Genomic DNA, 15027 nt, shown 5'->3' with positions numbered 1-15027 from the left:
GCTTTGGTTTGAATTCATGTGTTAAATAAAAAGAACAACTAATCATTTGTTATTTCGTCGCTTCTTGTATGATGAGACAATACTAGTATGATAGAGACAGAGCACAAATAGTGCTGAAAAGAGGTTTATCACTCGTTCTTGTGCTTATAGTTTGGGTAATTAATATAAGCAAGATGGGCAACATTTTACATCAGCATCAACTGTTGCTCTTACTTGTACACTAATGGGTGGTTGCTCCAAAGACTTAAGTATATGCTCATGTTCCCATTTTGTGTCGCCGTTTCTATATGCATCTCCATTACTGTCCAGTAAAGTTTTCGAAATTATATTCTTCACGCCAGGATATATCAGAATGAATTTACTCATTTTATCAGGACTAAACTGTTCACTAAAGGGTATTCTGAATGCTAGTAAGCCTTCTATTTGCATAGAGCAATATTAGTTTTCTAGCCAGATGGAATTCATCACATTAAAGTTACCTTGAGAAGTCATGAAAACGCAATATAATCGGAACCACAGCTTTGCAGTTCCACCATCCAAGAGAAACAATGGTTATGGTTACGGTTACAGGTACGTTTGGTCAAGCTTATGGCTAAAAAGATATACTACTTGAGGAATTATACTAAGGAGGTAGGTACTTCTTTTGTCTACGCATCCACCTCATAAAGATAAGCATAATGTTGAACAACAATAATCTAGGAGTCAGGCAGAATGACTAAATAGGGGCTGCATGATGTATATATTGATTGGCTACTTGTTCTTGAATTCTGATTGGCCTATTGTATGCTAATATACATGCTATGCACAAATTTCAATCTCAATAGGATGGATCTTGTTCAAAACCATCCTGCATAAATATGAATGTATGTTGAAGCATTTCAACTCTCCGTAAGCTTTCCTTCATTCTCTACAGTGTAAATAGCTCTCGTTGGCTGCACACACACATACGTACACACACACACATATATATATATATATATATATATATATATACATATATATATCATCATGTCATGTGGCTTAGAGCTAGTCACAAAAATGAAAAAATCAACAAAAAAGTGGGGGTCCCTTTTTTTTGTCCTTTCGTCATCCACTTCTTCTTGTTACGTCGACTTCTTCGTCATCAAAAAAGTTATTCCCGACTATTATCCAATTAAATAAAACGCATATAATATCAACTATTAGGTAAGAGAACAACAAGATATATACAGGTATATAGACTGTATGTGGGTTTATGATACACGCATATACAGTCTATGTGTGTATGTATATATATATATTTTGTGTGTTTATTACAACCCTATATTTATCATGGTACTCATATACTTCTTGTTCTCTTTCTCTTCTTTTGTTTTTGCTACGTCACCTTTTAATTTTCAAATAAATCTATTTCAAAAGCAGTTCACATGTCTGAAGCATCTTCTCCTATCTCAAACGAAAACAAAGGCTTTGACTTGGCTGGTGTAAAGCGTTCTGCAGATGAACCCAATGAATCAAGAGACTCGAAATCAGCCAGATTGGAAGACGTAGCGAAAACAACTGAAGGTAGTTCACAAGACAATACGAGTACTACTGGACCTGTTGAAGAACCATCAACAGTGACTGAACAAGCCAATCCATCACCTACGCCATCTAACAGTCATCCCACGACAGATGCACCAGAAGAAAACAACACATCCAACAGAACGCTGTTGACGATACAACAACATCCTCCTCCAGCTGCTTTGCATCTACTTAGTGAATCGCAACAACAACAACTTATTCAATCCTATGTTCATGCACAAGGTCATCCTGATTTGGCTAACCTGACAGCTTCTTCTTTGGCACAAGCCATGGTGTCACCTATTGCTGTGCCCACATTGGCCTCTAACTTATTGCAGCAGCTTCAACAAGGCGGTAATGTAATCACAGCCTTACCTGGTCCACCTCCACAATTACCCCACCATTATCATGCACAACCACCCAATCACCCGGCTGATTTGACTGAAGGTAATGCGACTACAGGCAATAAGCGAGCCAATTCACGTAGCTTGTCCAATGATGAGCGACGTCAACGCCGTTTGTTACGAAACCGTGTGGCTGCTAAAGAATGCCGTAAAAAGAAAAAGCAACATATTCATGAAATGGAAGAAAAGATTGTTAAATTGGAAGAAGAAAATGCCAAGTTGGCTAAAGAAGTGGAAGAACTCAAGGCCAAGTTATCTTTGGGTGCAATGCAAGGATCAGAAGGTTATCGTTTAATGAAGGAAGTGGAAGAATTGAACGCTAAATTAGGTATGAGTGGTGCCTTATCTTCCAACAATTTAAACATGGCTTCCATCAATAATCAACCTTCTAACAACAACAACAATACCGAGACTGAAACACAATCTACAGAACCCATTGCTCCTCTAGATTCCACTTCTACTACTACTACTGCTTCTTCTACTACTCCTTCTACTTCTCCTCCACCTCCTACTTCTCATGCCACATCTACTGTAGCAGTTTCAACAGGAATCTAATCCATACTATCTTTAATTAAAAAGTGGAATAAGCCAAATCATCCTCAGAAGACTATATACATATATAAAATGGAAATGAGTCTATATGTTGATAAAATAAAATGCCTTACATCTTCATCATAATTTCTAATATCGTATATAGATAAGTTAATACACTTCTATAAATGACTACAAACTTACGGCTCTCCTAATACACCTTGAAGATCTCTTATTTGATTCTTCAAGTCATTTTTGACACTAATTAAATGTCGAATATGATCTACAGCTATTCAAATCGAATCAGAAGGTTTTCCCACGCCAAAAAGAGCTTACATTTCTGTAAAATAAACGCTTCAGATCGATTGCCCTGTGTTAATGAAGGCACAATTTCAATTAACTGGTCAAACCCTAATCGAATATTCTGTCTACGCTTCTTCTCGGATGCAATATGATTTGCTTTCTTTTCTGCATCTGTTAATAATTCATGAGGTGCTTTACGTCCTTTTCTTTCTTTTTTAGCTGAAGTATTTTCTTCAGACTCATAGCTTCGTTTTTTTGTGTTTGGAGATGATGAGGAAGAGGCTGTTTCCTCTTCTTCTACAGTTGTCTGTTAGGTCTTATCTTATAAAAAACTAGTTAGTTTACCGGGTATAGTGAGTGAGTTTTTATAACCACTTTTATCTTGTGTTGGTGTTTGTGTCATTGCAATCAAAGAAAAGAGAAAGAAAAGAAAAAGAAAAAGAAATAGAAAAAGACTGGAAATGAATGTGATTTATTTTCACGTGAAAGCGGAATGTCTCACTGTTGTCATGACGAGAACCTTATTGTTGCCATGGATCTATGAATTATGCTTAAATTACTGCTTAAGGCTGATTTCATTTGAAAAAAGCAAGTAATACACAAATAGAAGCCTGCTTTTTTTCTTTGTATTACTTCACTATAAGTATATTACTTGATGCATAATCACACCTACAAAGAAGAAAGTGTTAGGACGGGAAATACATCTTCAGATTCAATCTATGAGCCCTATTACTGTTCTCGGCTTTGTTGTGTCAAGAAATGAAATAAATTGTCATTGATCATAAAACCATCTTTTTTTCAATCAGAGATTATTGCGCTACGAAAAAAAAAAAAGAGAGAGAGAGTACTGAGTATCCATATAGTAAAACAAGTTGATGATAATAAACAATGAAATTTCCTTTATAAGCAAATATTCTTTTCAAGTATCTTTTTTTAGCAAGGCATTTTACGTGCATGCACTATCAAGTATATGATTCATGTAACATATGCATTAAGCAAGCAGATGCTTTGGTAATGAAAAAAAAACTATCAATTCATACAGATACTTATCTTTTTCTTAGGCATACAAAGGTAACACAAAGCCTGTTTAGACACACATAAATGCTCTAAATACCTAGAAACCATGTTTACTAACATCTATGGTATCTTTGGAATTGATTTGGACAACAACAAAAAAAAAGCGACTTGTCAAAAATAGCCAAAATGACCTTTTAACCAAAGGGTATTACTCATGGAAATCTTGAGTTTGACAATGTTAGATCCTTTTTTTTGACGCTACAAGACGAAAAATGGAGCTATCGACAAGTCTAAACACTCAACATATGCGTCAAAAGCACTAGTTTTTGGCATGTGTATTTGCGTAACAATCGTACTATAAAAGTGATACGGTAGGAACGAAAAACCTCGTGAGCATTTTTGCCTATTTGCTCAGTATTTCAGCAACAAAACTGCTGTGTTCTTTATATCAATAGACTCACAATGCAAAAATCCACAACTTTCGTCACTACACCAAAGCTCAACAACTGCATTTTTATAGAGTTCCCAGCAAAAGCTCGATTTTTTTTTAATGATTTTATTTGCCGCACGTATCAGTGGTCCTGAGAGGGACCCATTAAAAGAGGTGCTCGATAATCATTTATTATAAGAGGGTCAAAAGAAACAAAAGGGGACTACAATTTCAAAAGTACAAAGAAATCAAGAAAAAAAAAAGAGCAGCTGTTACGAGGAGAGACCTCTCAAGGTGAAAGGTCATTCTCAGCAGCTATACGCTTAATTTGATAGCGAGTGCTGTGAAGGACAGAGAGGTAGTGGAACTGATGATTCTGCATGGTATGAGCCCAATGGGCCTTCTAGATCTCAGAGAGACCGATCAAGGTTACCATGGCTACTGAAAGAGGACAGTTGGTTTAAGCCCGAATCTGAGAAAAATTGAACGATGCAAGTGCATCTGAAACCAGATCCAGAGAGGTGCCTGGCCACAAAAACTCCCTGATCAAGGCATCTCAGAACGGAAATTCTTTGGGGCAGCGAAAGAAGAAATGATAGATCGTTTCCTGATTACCACACAAAATGCAGGCAGCAGTGGGAAAGCGAGCAGGAAAAATCTTAGACAAAAGCATGCGAATGGGAACCTTTCGGGTAAAGCTCGATTTTGATGCGGCGGCGAGAAGAACTGGAATTACTTTTCATTTCAATCTCCACAAATGACCATCTGGTAAATCCTGTGTTCGTTTGCCCCCACATTTGCATTATAAAATGCCTATCTTTCTACTTTTCTATATTTTTTTTTTTTTTTTTTTTTTGGCATTCGAAGTTATACTAAGTGCTTTAAAGACAGTAGCTGTTCACAAGTTTTATATGACATTGAGCAAAAACCCTCAATCCAGGGCCTAAACATGCCAATCTTTGATGAGCCGTTACTCAACAACCAGACTATTAAAACGATCCGTTTTTTTTTTTTTTTTTTTTTTTTTTTTTTGTTTTTTGTTTAGAACATGTCCCTTTGAGCCAAGGAATCGAATGGTACCATTGGTCTGGTAGTTTTATCAAATTTGTTTTTTTTTGACCCATGAGGGATCCACGGAGGCCCGTGAAGATGAAAAAAAACAAAACTCGATCAAGAATTTTTCGGAATGACCCCAATGTAGGTCTAATCTTACCAACATCAGAAAAAACGATCTCTAGGTACTTCCAAAGAGAAGAAAACGAGTTTGCTAAGATGAAAACGTCGACTCAATCTGAGCATTGCCTTCAAATATACATCCAAAATTCGTTGCACACTGTAACTGATAGAAAAGAAGCCCTTTTTAGGAGATATTGACTAGCAAGAGGGCACTTGTTTCTACACTACGTGATGCGTAACATGTGCATGATTAAGACATATTATAGCACATGACGCTTATGAGCCCAAAGAGAGCAACTTTGAACATGACAAGTAATAAATACAAACCAAAAGAAGGGTTCGGTATTTCAAATACCGTTTCTCTTTTTGCCTGGGATACTAGTGTACTCTCTGCTTTGACGAGTATTTCTTTCTTGTTCTTCAATAGTTCAAACTGTATTAAACGATCCAGGTACAACTGCATATGTCTTGTGCTACCACTTTGTAAGCCTTGGCGGCAATCGAAATTCATTATTATGCAGCTATATGTAAAAGCATTGTCATATAAAATAGTGTTATGACCACTGTGTCAATCTAATAATTTGAAAAAGCATAGATCATGTACCTTTGTACTTATTAATATAGTTTCTTTATCTTTATGACCCTCAATAAACCCTTAAAAGACAGTCATAGAAAGTTGGCAGAGTATGACTGAGGCTGAATAGTAGTCAGGGAACTCATCAGAGTATAAAAACATCTATTGTTTGTATCCTTTTTATGTCCTATGATTGCTTCATCTTCGGTTACAAGAAGAAGGTCACACTCTGGTGGGAGAGTTACGAAATCAATCAAAAATTACATTACCGGTAACAGAAATATCATTGTTGCCTGACTCAATTTTTCTTTTTTGTGTGAAGTTGAGGTTGGTCGTAGCATGGCCTTCATGCTGTGTGAGATGGCGGCTCAGTGTAGAGGGAGTTGCAAGCTTGTTTGAGCATCCAGATTACGCGAATCTGCCATCAAAATAGTTTCTAAAAAACAGGTGTAAAGATATCATCTCTAACTTTTAAAGATGCATATTTACCATCAAAGAAAACGGGTTTAACCTTTATTTTTGTTGGGATTCTGAAACCAAGGTTGTAAATGCCACACTTGTAGTTGTTGCTTTCTTCCATGGTTCAAAGAGCGGTTTTCTTAGGGACCACTCGCTATTGGACATGTTCAAACCGAAATCCGCAGAGTACTAGATAGAGAGGAGGTAGCTAAAGAGCACTCCATCCACTCCAAAAAGCAATCACTTTTGTATGAGTATGCATTTCTTAAAGAAGAGGAAGAAATTATAGTTATTTTACAGAAAGAAAAAGTGATTTCTCAAAATCATTTTCAACAGATCATTTTATCACACAAAGAAACCAGTTATTTATCAAATAAATGTTTTATTTGTGTGAAAAAATAATATTGCATAATGAAAAGAATAGAGATATTACAAAACTAATAGCAGCTATAATGTCAAAGTGCTCTTTTTTGGAGTGGACGAAGTATTCGTCATTAAAGAAATAGAAATACGTTTATGCATTTTGTATTTTTTAGGACTGCCCCTTCCTAACCACAGTGATGTGAACCATCCCCCCCTCTATCCGGTATTCTGCGAGTTTCGGTTTGAACATGTACTGCTTAAAAAAATCAACCAATTAAATTCGAAATCTTGACGAATATTTCCAATGTAGTGACCAATTAAGACTGGAAATACTGTACAAATAGTTATTTAATAATACAAGACAAGTCTTTAGCTCTAAAAATTCATGATAAAGGTTTATTTGTTCTTAATTGGCAAATACTTTGGTTGACGTCAATTTTCTCTGTTCCAAAGACAATACACTTTGACTCCGTATTTAAAATCCAAAAAAATAGTGACTGCAATCCTCTTTTCTTTCTTTTGATAAAATTATGCAGTTGAGGACACACTATGGACAAACAGCGCAAGTCCAGTTTAACTACTTTTGATTTCCAAATACCTGAAGAAAACAATAATGAAGAGGGAGTACTGTCAAAGATACTTGATAAAGTATTCCACGCTGTTTCAGGGCCTGAGAATACAGAACATCGAAGCCTCAACGATAATAATCACAAACGCGACGCACCAAAGACAATACCTCCTTCTACAAGTACTAACTCGAGCCTAAGCAAGCATTTGACTACAGCTTCTTCTTCTTCGACAACTACTATTTGTTCAAACAAAGATCCTTCTGTTTTATCTATTCCTACCACTCCTACTACAGCTGTCATACCACGCTCACCTGCTTCAACAACTGTAACAACAACGGCAACAGTAACCGTAGGAAATCAAAAGCTGGATGTATTGCCAATGAATGAGCATACTAATGCTACAGTGCAATTTAATATGCCAGCCACGAGTAAAAGCAGTGGACGATCACAAGAGCAAGAAGCACTTGACTATTTGCTTCATTCACCTTTGTCGAAAAGAAGATCCATCGACAGTGACACTCAGTCAGTGGTTACCAACTTTTCTATTTCGAATTCAAATTCCTTGTCTCGAATATTAGCCCGTTTGCGAGGACAGAAGAGCGATAAAGAGTTTTGGATGCCAGATGAACAATGCAAAGAATGTTACAAGTGCCGTAAACCATTTACTATTTTAAGGCGAAAACATCATTGCCGTATATGTGGTACGATATTTCAAATCAAGAAAACACAAGAGCATTAATGAAGGTAAAATAGGTCAAATCTTTTGTGCAAAATGTGCATCGCATGTCATATCAGGAAAACTGTATAAACAAAAGGGTCAAGTTCGAGTATGCAACTTTTGTTATTCAGAGCAGTTGCAGCAACTTCATGAACGCTCTTCTACTATTACCATTAACCTACATAATGACTATTCAACCAAACAAGCGAATGTATCTCATTTTCATATAGAACATCAACCTCAACAACAAGAACAACAAGAACTGTCCCAGGGAGAATCTTATGCATCACCTATTATACCATCACAAAAGCCTCCTCTTGAAGTTCCTCAAATGCAGATACCAACTACAGCATTAAAACAAGCTCGAAGTGCATATGGAAATGACAATGCGACAACCACTACTTTTGCTTTAGAACTTCCAGCTCGAGGCTCTGAGAGCTATATGGGCACTTCACCTCAGATCAATCATGATTTCTATGGGATTAACGATAGACCACATTCATCCACAACCTTTCATGGTGATCCAGGCATTGAATCGCTCACAATAACTCATAGCAATATTCCAACAATCACAACTACAGGAGCTTCTAGTACAGATGTCACTGTAAATACAGGTGGCTTGAAACGCTTGTTTGATGCAGGCACATCTTTACTCAAGTCAACATCAAGGCCGAGATCAAATACATCTTCTTCTGCACCTCTGGAAGACACAACACGCCAATCACATACTACATGGTATCCTTCTTCGCCCTATGTGTCTGATCGTGGAGGTGGTACAGTACTGGCAGAATCCGAACTAAGTCCATTTCCAGGAAACAGCAACCCTACGATAGACTTTTATCAAGACCAATTGCACCATCATCATATCCATCATCACCACAATTATCACGATAGATATCATCAATCAGCACTTGGTCTGAATTCAATGGTAATGCCTTCCGGATTGCTTTCTCCACCACAGCTATCTTCTTCTCATGATATACTGTCAGCAAGAAATGAGTCATTGTTGCTTTCAGCCAATGTCAGTAGTCCCTTGCTTAGCAGCGTACCTACCATAGGCAGCGATGATGAATCTTATGACAATCGTTTAAGAATGAAACGTAGAGAGGAATTGCGAGGTAAAAATACTACTTCTGCTCGTCCTTCATTCAATTCGTTCCGAAGAACAAGCATTACAGGCAGCAACAGCACAAATGGAAATCGAAAATTACTGAGAAACAGCAAGATCCGCATCAACACTACTGGTCTTCCTAAATCCAGTTATTTTGATCCTGCAGATACCTATTCACCAAACACTTTACTTTCTCCTTTTGGTATAGACGACCTTAGATTTCAGCAACAGCAACAACAATCACAGCAGCAATTACAGCAGCCACAACAATTGCAACAAGAGCAGCAACAAGAACCTATAAATCGATTGCCTCGCCAACGCCGTATTTCAGGATTACCACAGACTGTTGAATTGAGTTTAAGTGCTCAAACTCATGCACGTAAAATGTTGAGGCAATTGATGGAGGGTATTGATTTAACTCAAGGAACAAAAGAAGAATGGGAGGAAGTGATCATGAATCTTTTACTTAAAGTAACAAACCATGTTCAGCCAGATATTCGAGCAGGCGACGACATGGATGTGAGACATTATGTTAAGATAAAAAAAATTCCTGGTGGGTTGCCTTCAGACAGTACATATGTTAAGGGTGTTATGTGCACCAAAAACGTTGCTCATAAGCGGATGGTGAAGAACATTTCAAATCCTCGTATCCTAATCTTGATGTTTTCTTTGGATTATTCGCGTATTGAAATGGAAAACCAGCTACTGTCTATTGCACCAGTGATTTCTCAAGAAAGAGAGCATGTTCGTAAACTGATAGGCCGCATTGTGGCATTAAAGCCGTCTTTACTTTTAGTGAAATCGACTGTGTCTCGATTGGCACTAGAGTTTTTATTGGAGGCAAATATCCCTGTTATCCATAATGTAAAGCATAGTGTCATTGAAGCTATAGCTAGATGCACTCAGGCAAGCATCGTCACTTCAGTAGATAAACTTCAGCATGAACTTTCGTTTGGTCGTTGTGGATCCTTTGAGATACAGACAGTGATGCATGAATGGATTGCAAACAGGCGCAAGACATTTTTAGTCTTTGATGATTGTGCTCCTGAACTAGGTGGTACTATTGTACTGCGTGGAGAAAAATTGGAGACACTTCGGGTCATCAAACGATTGATTGATTTCATGGTGTTTGTTGTTAATAATCTAAAGTTGGAAACATCCTTGTTATTGGATTCGTTTGCAAAAAACCGTGGATCCATAGAAGTAGATACTGGAAGTAAGAAGCTACCTGACATTTCAATAGAAGACAGTGGGACTATCACAACATCTCTACATGAAGAAGAAGACAACGAACCTGCTAATTCTCATTATATCAATGGCTTAATCAATCTATACAAAAACACAATCCTTTCTGTCTCGCAATCTGTCAACTTTTCTCCTCCTTATTTGCTGCTAGTACTTAAAGAAACTGAGGACAAGTTGGCTTTGATACATGAACAAAAACGTCGCAAGTCTGTTTCTGGTTCTTCTATCATTACAAATTCTACTGTAGTAAACGGTAAAGAAATGGTACTATCTACTTCACCAACAAAATCTACATTTGACAAACAGTCTATAGATCACTATCACTTTCAAAGAATGGATAATGATGCTTTGATGGACGCAGAATATGAATTGCTTACTAAAAACCAACAAATCTCAAGAGCTTGGGATGCTTATATAGGGGAAAATCCTGAGTCCATCTCACCCTTTTATCATCAAAATATTGTGGTCTTGTATTCTAGTGTTTGTACAGTAACTACTGTGCCTTGTCAAGGACCTGAAATTCGTGTTTTTAGTTTTTATCGCTTTCCTTCAGACAAGACGCTTGGTCAATATATTATGGATTTATGTAATGATGCTCAAGAAAGCTGTTCTTCATTTATGTGTGATCACGCAATGATACAGCACTACAGATCTTATGCACACGGTAATGCACGCGTGAATGTCATGATTGAACGCTTTCCTTGTCCTTTACCTGGTATGTCTGACAAGCTCTTAATGTGGAGTTATTGTAGAGAGTGCAACAAGCCTACACCAGTATTGCCCATGTCTGAAAACACTTGGAATTATTCCTTTGGTAAATTCCTAGAGATCTTTTTCTACCAAAAGGGCGTTCATTGTCGAGCTGACATTTGTCCTCATGATATAACACAAAACCATGTGCGTTACTTTGGTTATATGGATCTTACTGTACGTTTTCAATATGACTCTATTGACTTGTTGGAGGTAGCTGTGCCGCCTATGAAACTGTTTATTCATAGTCAAATTCAAAGAGACATGAAGGAAGCTGAACTCAAATCATTAAGACTGAAAATCAACAAATTCTACCAGTCCATCATTGAACGAAATAAGGCTTTTCCTTTTGATTTGGTTGATCCACACAAACTGGAAGCCTGTAAGGCTGAGCTGCAAGACATGTCTTTGGAAGCACAAGGTGAAAAGAAAGACGCTTTACAACTTGTTCAAAATGTATATGCTACGTCAGACCCTCATGACACTTTGACAATCAATGTTGTTAGACGCAACCTTTTCCAAGTAGTAGCTCATTGGGATGCTATCTATACTGATTTTGTCCAATACTATTTGCAGCCTGAACGTGAACTCAAAAAAATCACTACTAATCAACTCAGAAAGATGTTTCCTACAGACATAGCTGATACTTCTAATCTCAACAATATGGGTAATGAACGTACTAAAAGAGCAACTGAAGTGACTGATCTTCCCTTGCTTGGCATTGGCTTGGATGGAGAAGACGATGATACCATCATTGGACATATCTTTAAGCGCAAGATAGCGACTAACAAGGCCAATGAGGCGAAGTCTAATCAGCTTATTATGCCTATGCTATCCACTTCACCTTCTGAATGCCTACCTATGCTTTACGATAAAAAGGAGCGACAAGAGCTAGAAAAAGAAAAAGCAAATGCCTCTCAAAAACAACCTGTAGAATCGAGCCACAAGAACTCGTTTTTACCTTCAGAGATACGACGTCGCCTTTCTCTTGATCTAATGCATGAATTAAACGAGAAATTCAAGACAACTGGTGATGGAAATAAGCCTACAGGCTTAATATCGCTCAATCGTATGACGTCCAACAAGTATCTGCGCATCAAAAGCCCAGGTACTTTATCTGCTGCTTATACACCCTCTCGTATCCCTATATTACGACATCAGCATAGTAACACGCCACCTATTTATCAGCCGTTCAGTCGCTATAAACGCAATACTTTGGATTCTTTTGTTGACAATAACCTGGATCTGTATCGCCAACAAAAAAGAGATTCTGGCGATAGTATAGACCAAAGTCCTGTATCAAGAGGACCAATCGAGGATCGTCTGCGTAGAAAGCATTATCGCCATCATTCTATTGGACATAGTCAAGATATTCATGCACGAAATATATTTAAATCCCAGTTTGATGATGAAAATGACGATGATGAAGCAGAGGATGAACATAGTGGCTCGAATAGTTTTTTGAGAAGAAGCTCTACTACAAAAGGAGAACGTCGGTTCAGATCACGGTTACCTCGAAAAAAGACATATATACAGGTTTATACTCGAGCAAACGATCTTGTCACAGAAGATATGGATGATGAATTTGGTGGTGGACTGGGTACAGTTGGGGATGATATGTCTTCTATTTCTTTAAGACAGCCAAGATCCATAAAAAAGCACAGATATGATGATTTTGGTGATGAAACAAAAAGAAGAAGCATGTTTGCGTCAAGCTTGTCTCGCTATCACCATGATAATAGTATGGATGCTGACAATGATGATAATGATATTCTAGATGACTCTGACGATGATTCTGACAGCAATAAGCTCAAGACCAGTACTAAAATTGATTACTTCACTTCTTTGGCTCCTTTCGCAAACCAAGTTGTTGAAAATGAACGATTGTCTGAAAGTTTGTTGAGAAAAAGCACAAAGACAATGTCCAGCGAGAATGCTCTGATACTAAAATCACCTGTTTCCTTCAACGCATATTCATACGAAAGGCCTTGTTTTGCTTTAAGTGATGGTCAAATGGATTTCTCTTCTGGCATGTCTGGCGAAGAAGAAGGTAGTCAACGCATTTTGCCTAAAGCCAACGAACTGCTCAAGATACAAGCTCCCTCCAATGAAGAAAATTTGAATTTTAGCGACTTGCATAATATTCATCCTGATATTATACTTGATCGTGTAGCTAGCGTTGCAACAGAAGGAGAAAAATCTTTTGTAGAGAATTTAGAAGAGATTCGTCATTCTGCAGAAAAGAGTTCTTTTATGAAGACTTTGACCAACTTTTTAACGGATAGTGGTGTTGGAAACCTGTTGCCTTTAGAATCTCCTCTGTAAGTGTGTATATTCATCTTTTTTTTTCTCTACTAACTTTACTATTATTAGACAACCAACTGAACACTTGTTTCCTGATTCGTATGTTGTTGTAAAAGAAGATGAGCCGAGTACGATTATCGCTTATACCTTAAGCTCTGAAGACTATCTTGATAAAATGCATGATATTCAAGACTTGACTTCGGAGGCTGGATCTAATGATGGCACAATTAAACTCGGAAATGCTTCCATCATGGATGCCAAAGCACCTTCTGAAATTACAACGCTAGATTATGGAGCAGATGCTCAACATTCGCAAATTGCGGATGACATCCAAGAAACTCTACTAAGAGAATCTGGAACTCATATGCGATACAGTAAGTGTTTAGTCTAACAGGCAAATGATCCAACTTTTTTCTTGTAGATTTCTCAACAGGCTCTACTAAATTCTTTTGCAAGATTTTCTTTTCTGAACAATTCGACGCTTTGAGACGCAACTGTGGATGTGATGAGAGCTTCATTATGTCTTTGGCAAGTTGTATTAAATGGGATTCCTCAGGAGGAAAGTCAGGATCAGCTTTCTTGAAGACAAAAGGTAAATTGCTTTTTATGACTAACTGAACTAAAATATGATCATAGATGATCGTTTGTTGATGAAGCAATTATCAAAATATGAATTGGATGCTTTTCTTCGCTTTGCTCCTGCATACTTTCAATATATGTCAGAAGCATTCTTTAGTGAGCTTCCTACTGTACTTGCAAAAATTTTTGGTTTTTATAGCATTGGATATAAAAATTCAGCCACTGGAAAATCAATGCGAATGGATGTGTTGGTTATGGAAAACTTGTTTTATCAGAGAAATGTCAAGAAGGTAAGACTAGTGTAGTGAGTAATAATAAACTAATTTCTTTTAAGATCTTTGATCTCAAGGGATCCATGAGAAACAGACATGTTCAATCAACAGGAAAACAAGATGAAGTACTCTTAGATGAAAACCTAGTAGAATGTAAGCGCAAAGAAAAGACAACAATACTGAATCTGTTTTTTTTTAGTGATTTATCAATCGCCATTGTTCATTCGTGCACATTCCAAAGAAATCCTTCGAAGTTCGCTTCATAATGACACTCTCTTTTTATCAAACAGAAATGTCATGGATTATTCTCTACTTGTTGGTATTGATGAGGAAAAGCAAGAATTGGTAGTCGGTATTGTTGGTAAGTATTGGATCAAAACAAACATAGAGCTTAACATTGCCATATAGACTTTATTCGAACCTTCACTTGGGATAAGAAGCTTGAGAGTTGGGTGAAAGAATCAGGCATACTAGGTGGTGGTGGAAAAGAACCTACGATTGTTTCACCTCGCCAGTATAGAATCCGATTCCGAGAAGCCATGGAACGCTATTTCTTAATGGTGCCTGATTTTTGGGCATTGACTAGGCAGAGCAAAACCTCATACTCTGCTTTACATCATCATCACTTGATAAATGCCGAGTCTGATAGAGAGACATGAGCAATTTCATAAAATATGTGC

General features: G+C 37.4%; 3 protein-coding genes across 3 annotated transcripts; 2 read left to right on the top strand and 1 right to left on the bottom strand.

Annotated features, from left to right (window-relative positions):
- Nucleotides 1-1005: 1005 nt before the first annotated feature.
- B0P05DRAFT_561196 (uncharacterized protein) lies at nt 1006-2627 on the top strand. The gene is made up of 2 exons (XM_051580458.1): nt 1006-1183; nt 1400-2627. The coding sequence occupies exon 2, from the start codon at nt 1407-1409 to the stop codon at nt 2499-2501; it is 1095 nt and encodes a 364-aa protein (XP_051430309.1). The 5' UTR covers nt 1006-1183; nt 1400-1406; the 3' UTR covers nt 2502-2627.
- On the bottom strand, nt 2612-3342 carry B0P05DRAFT_561194 (uncharacterized protein). Its single transcript, XM_051580457.1, has 3 exons — nt 3126-3342; nt 2814-3077; nt 2612-2766 (listed from the first exon to the last, which is right to left on the bottom strand). The coding sequence occupies exons 1-3, from the start codon at nt 3181-3183 to the stop codon at nt 2678-2680; spliced, it is 411 nt and encodes a 136-aa protein (XP_051430308.1). The 5' UTR covers nt 3184-3342; the 3' UTR covers nt 2612-2677.
- Nucleotides 3343-7348: 4006 nt separating this feature from the next.
- B0P05DRAFT_591564 (uncharacterized protein) lies at nt 7349-15006 on the top strand (the record flags this gene model as incomplete). Its single annotated transcript, XM_051582916.1, has 8 exons — nt 7349-8069; nt 8122-13513; nt 13566-13870; nt 13918-14088; nt 14133-14365; nt 14410-14500; nt 14547-14708; nt 14756-15006. The coding sequence occupies 8 exons, from the start codon at nt 7349-7351 to the stop codon at nt 15004-15006; spliced, it is 7326 nt and encodes a 2441-aa protein (XP_051430307.1).
- Nucleotides 15007-15027: the final 21 nt, after the last annotated feature.

Source organism: Gilbertella persicaria (assembly GCF_025201335.1).
Source record: "Gilbertella persicaria strain CBS 190.32 chromosome Unknown B0P05scaffold_60, whole genome shotgun sequence".
NCBI lineage: Eukaryota > Fungi > Mucoromycota > Mucoromycetes > Mucorales > Choanephoraceae > Gilbertella > Gilbertella persicaria.
This window is presented reverse-complemented; position numbering and strand designations above follow the sequence as displayed.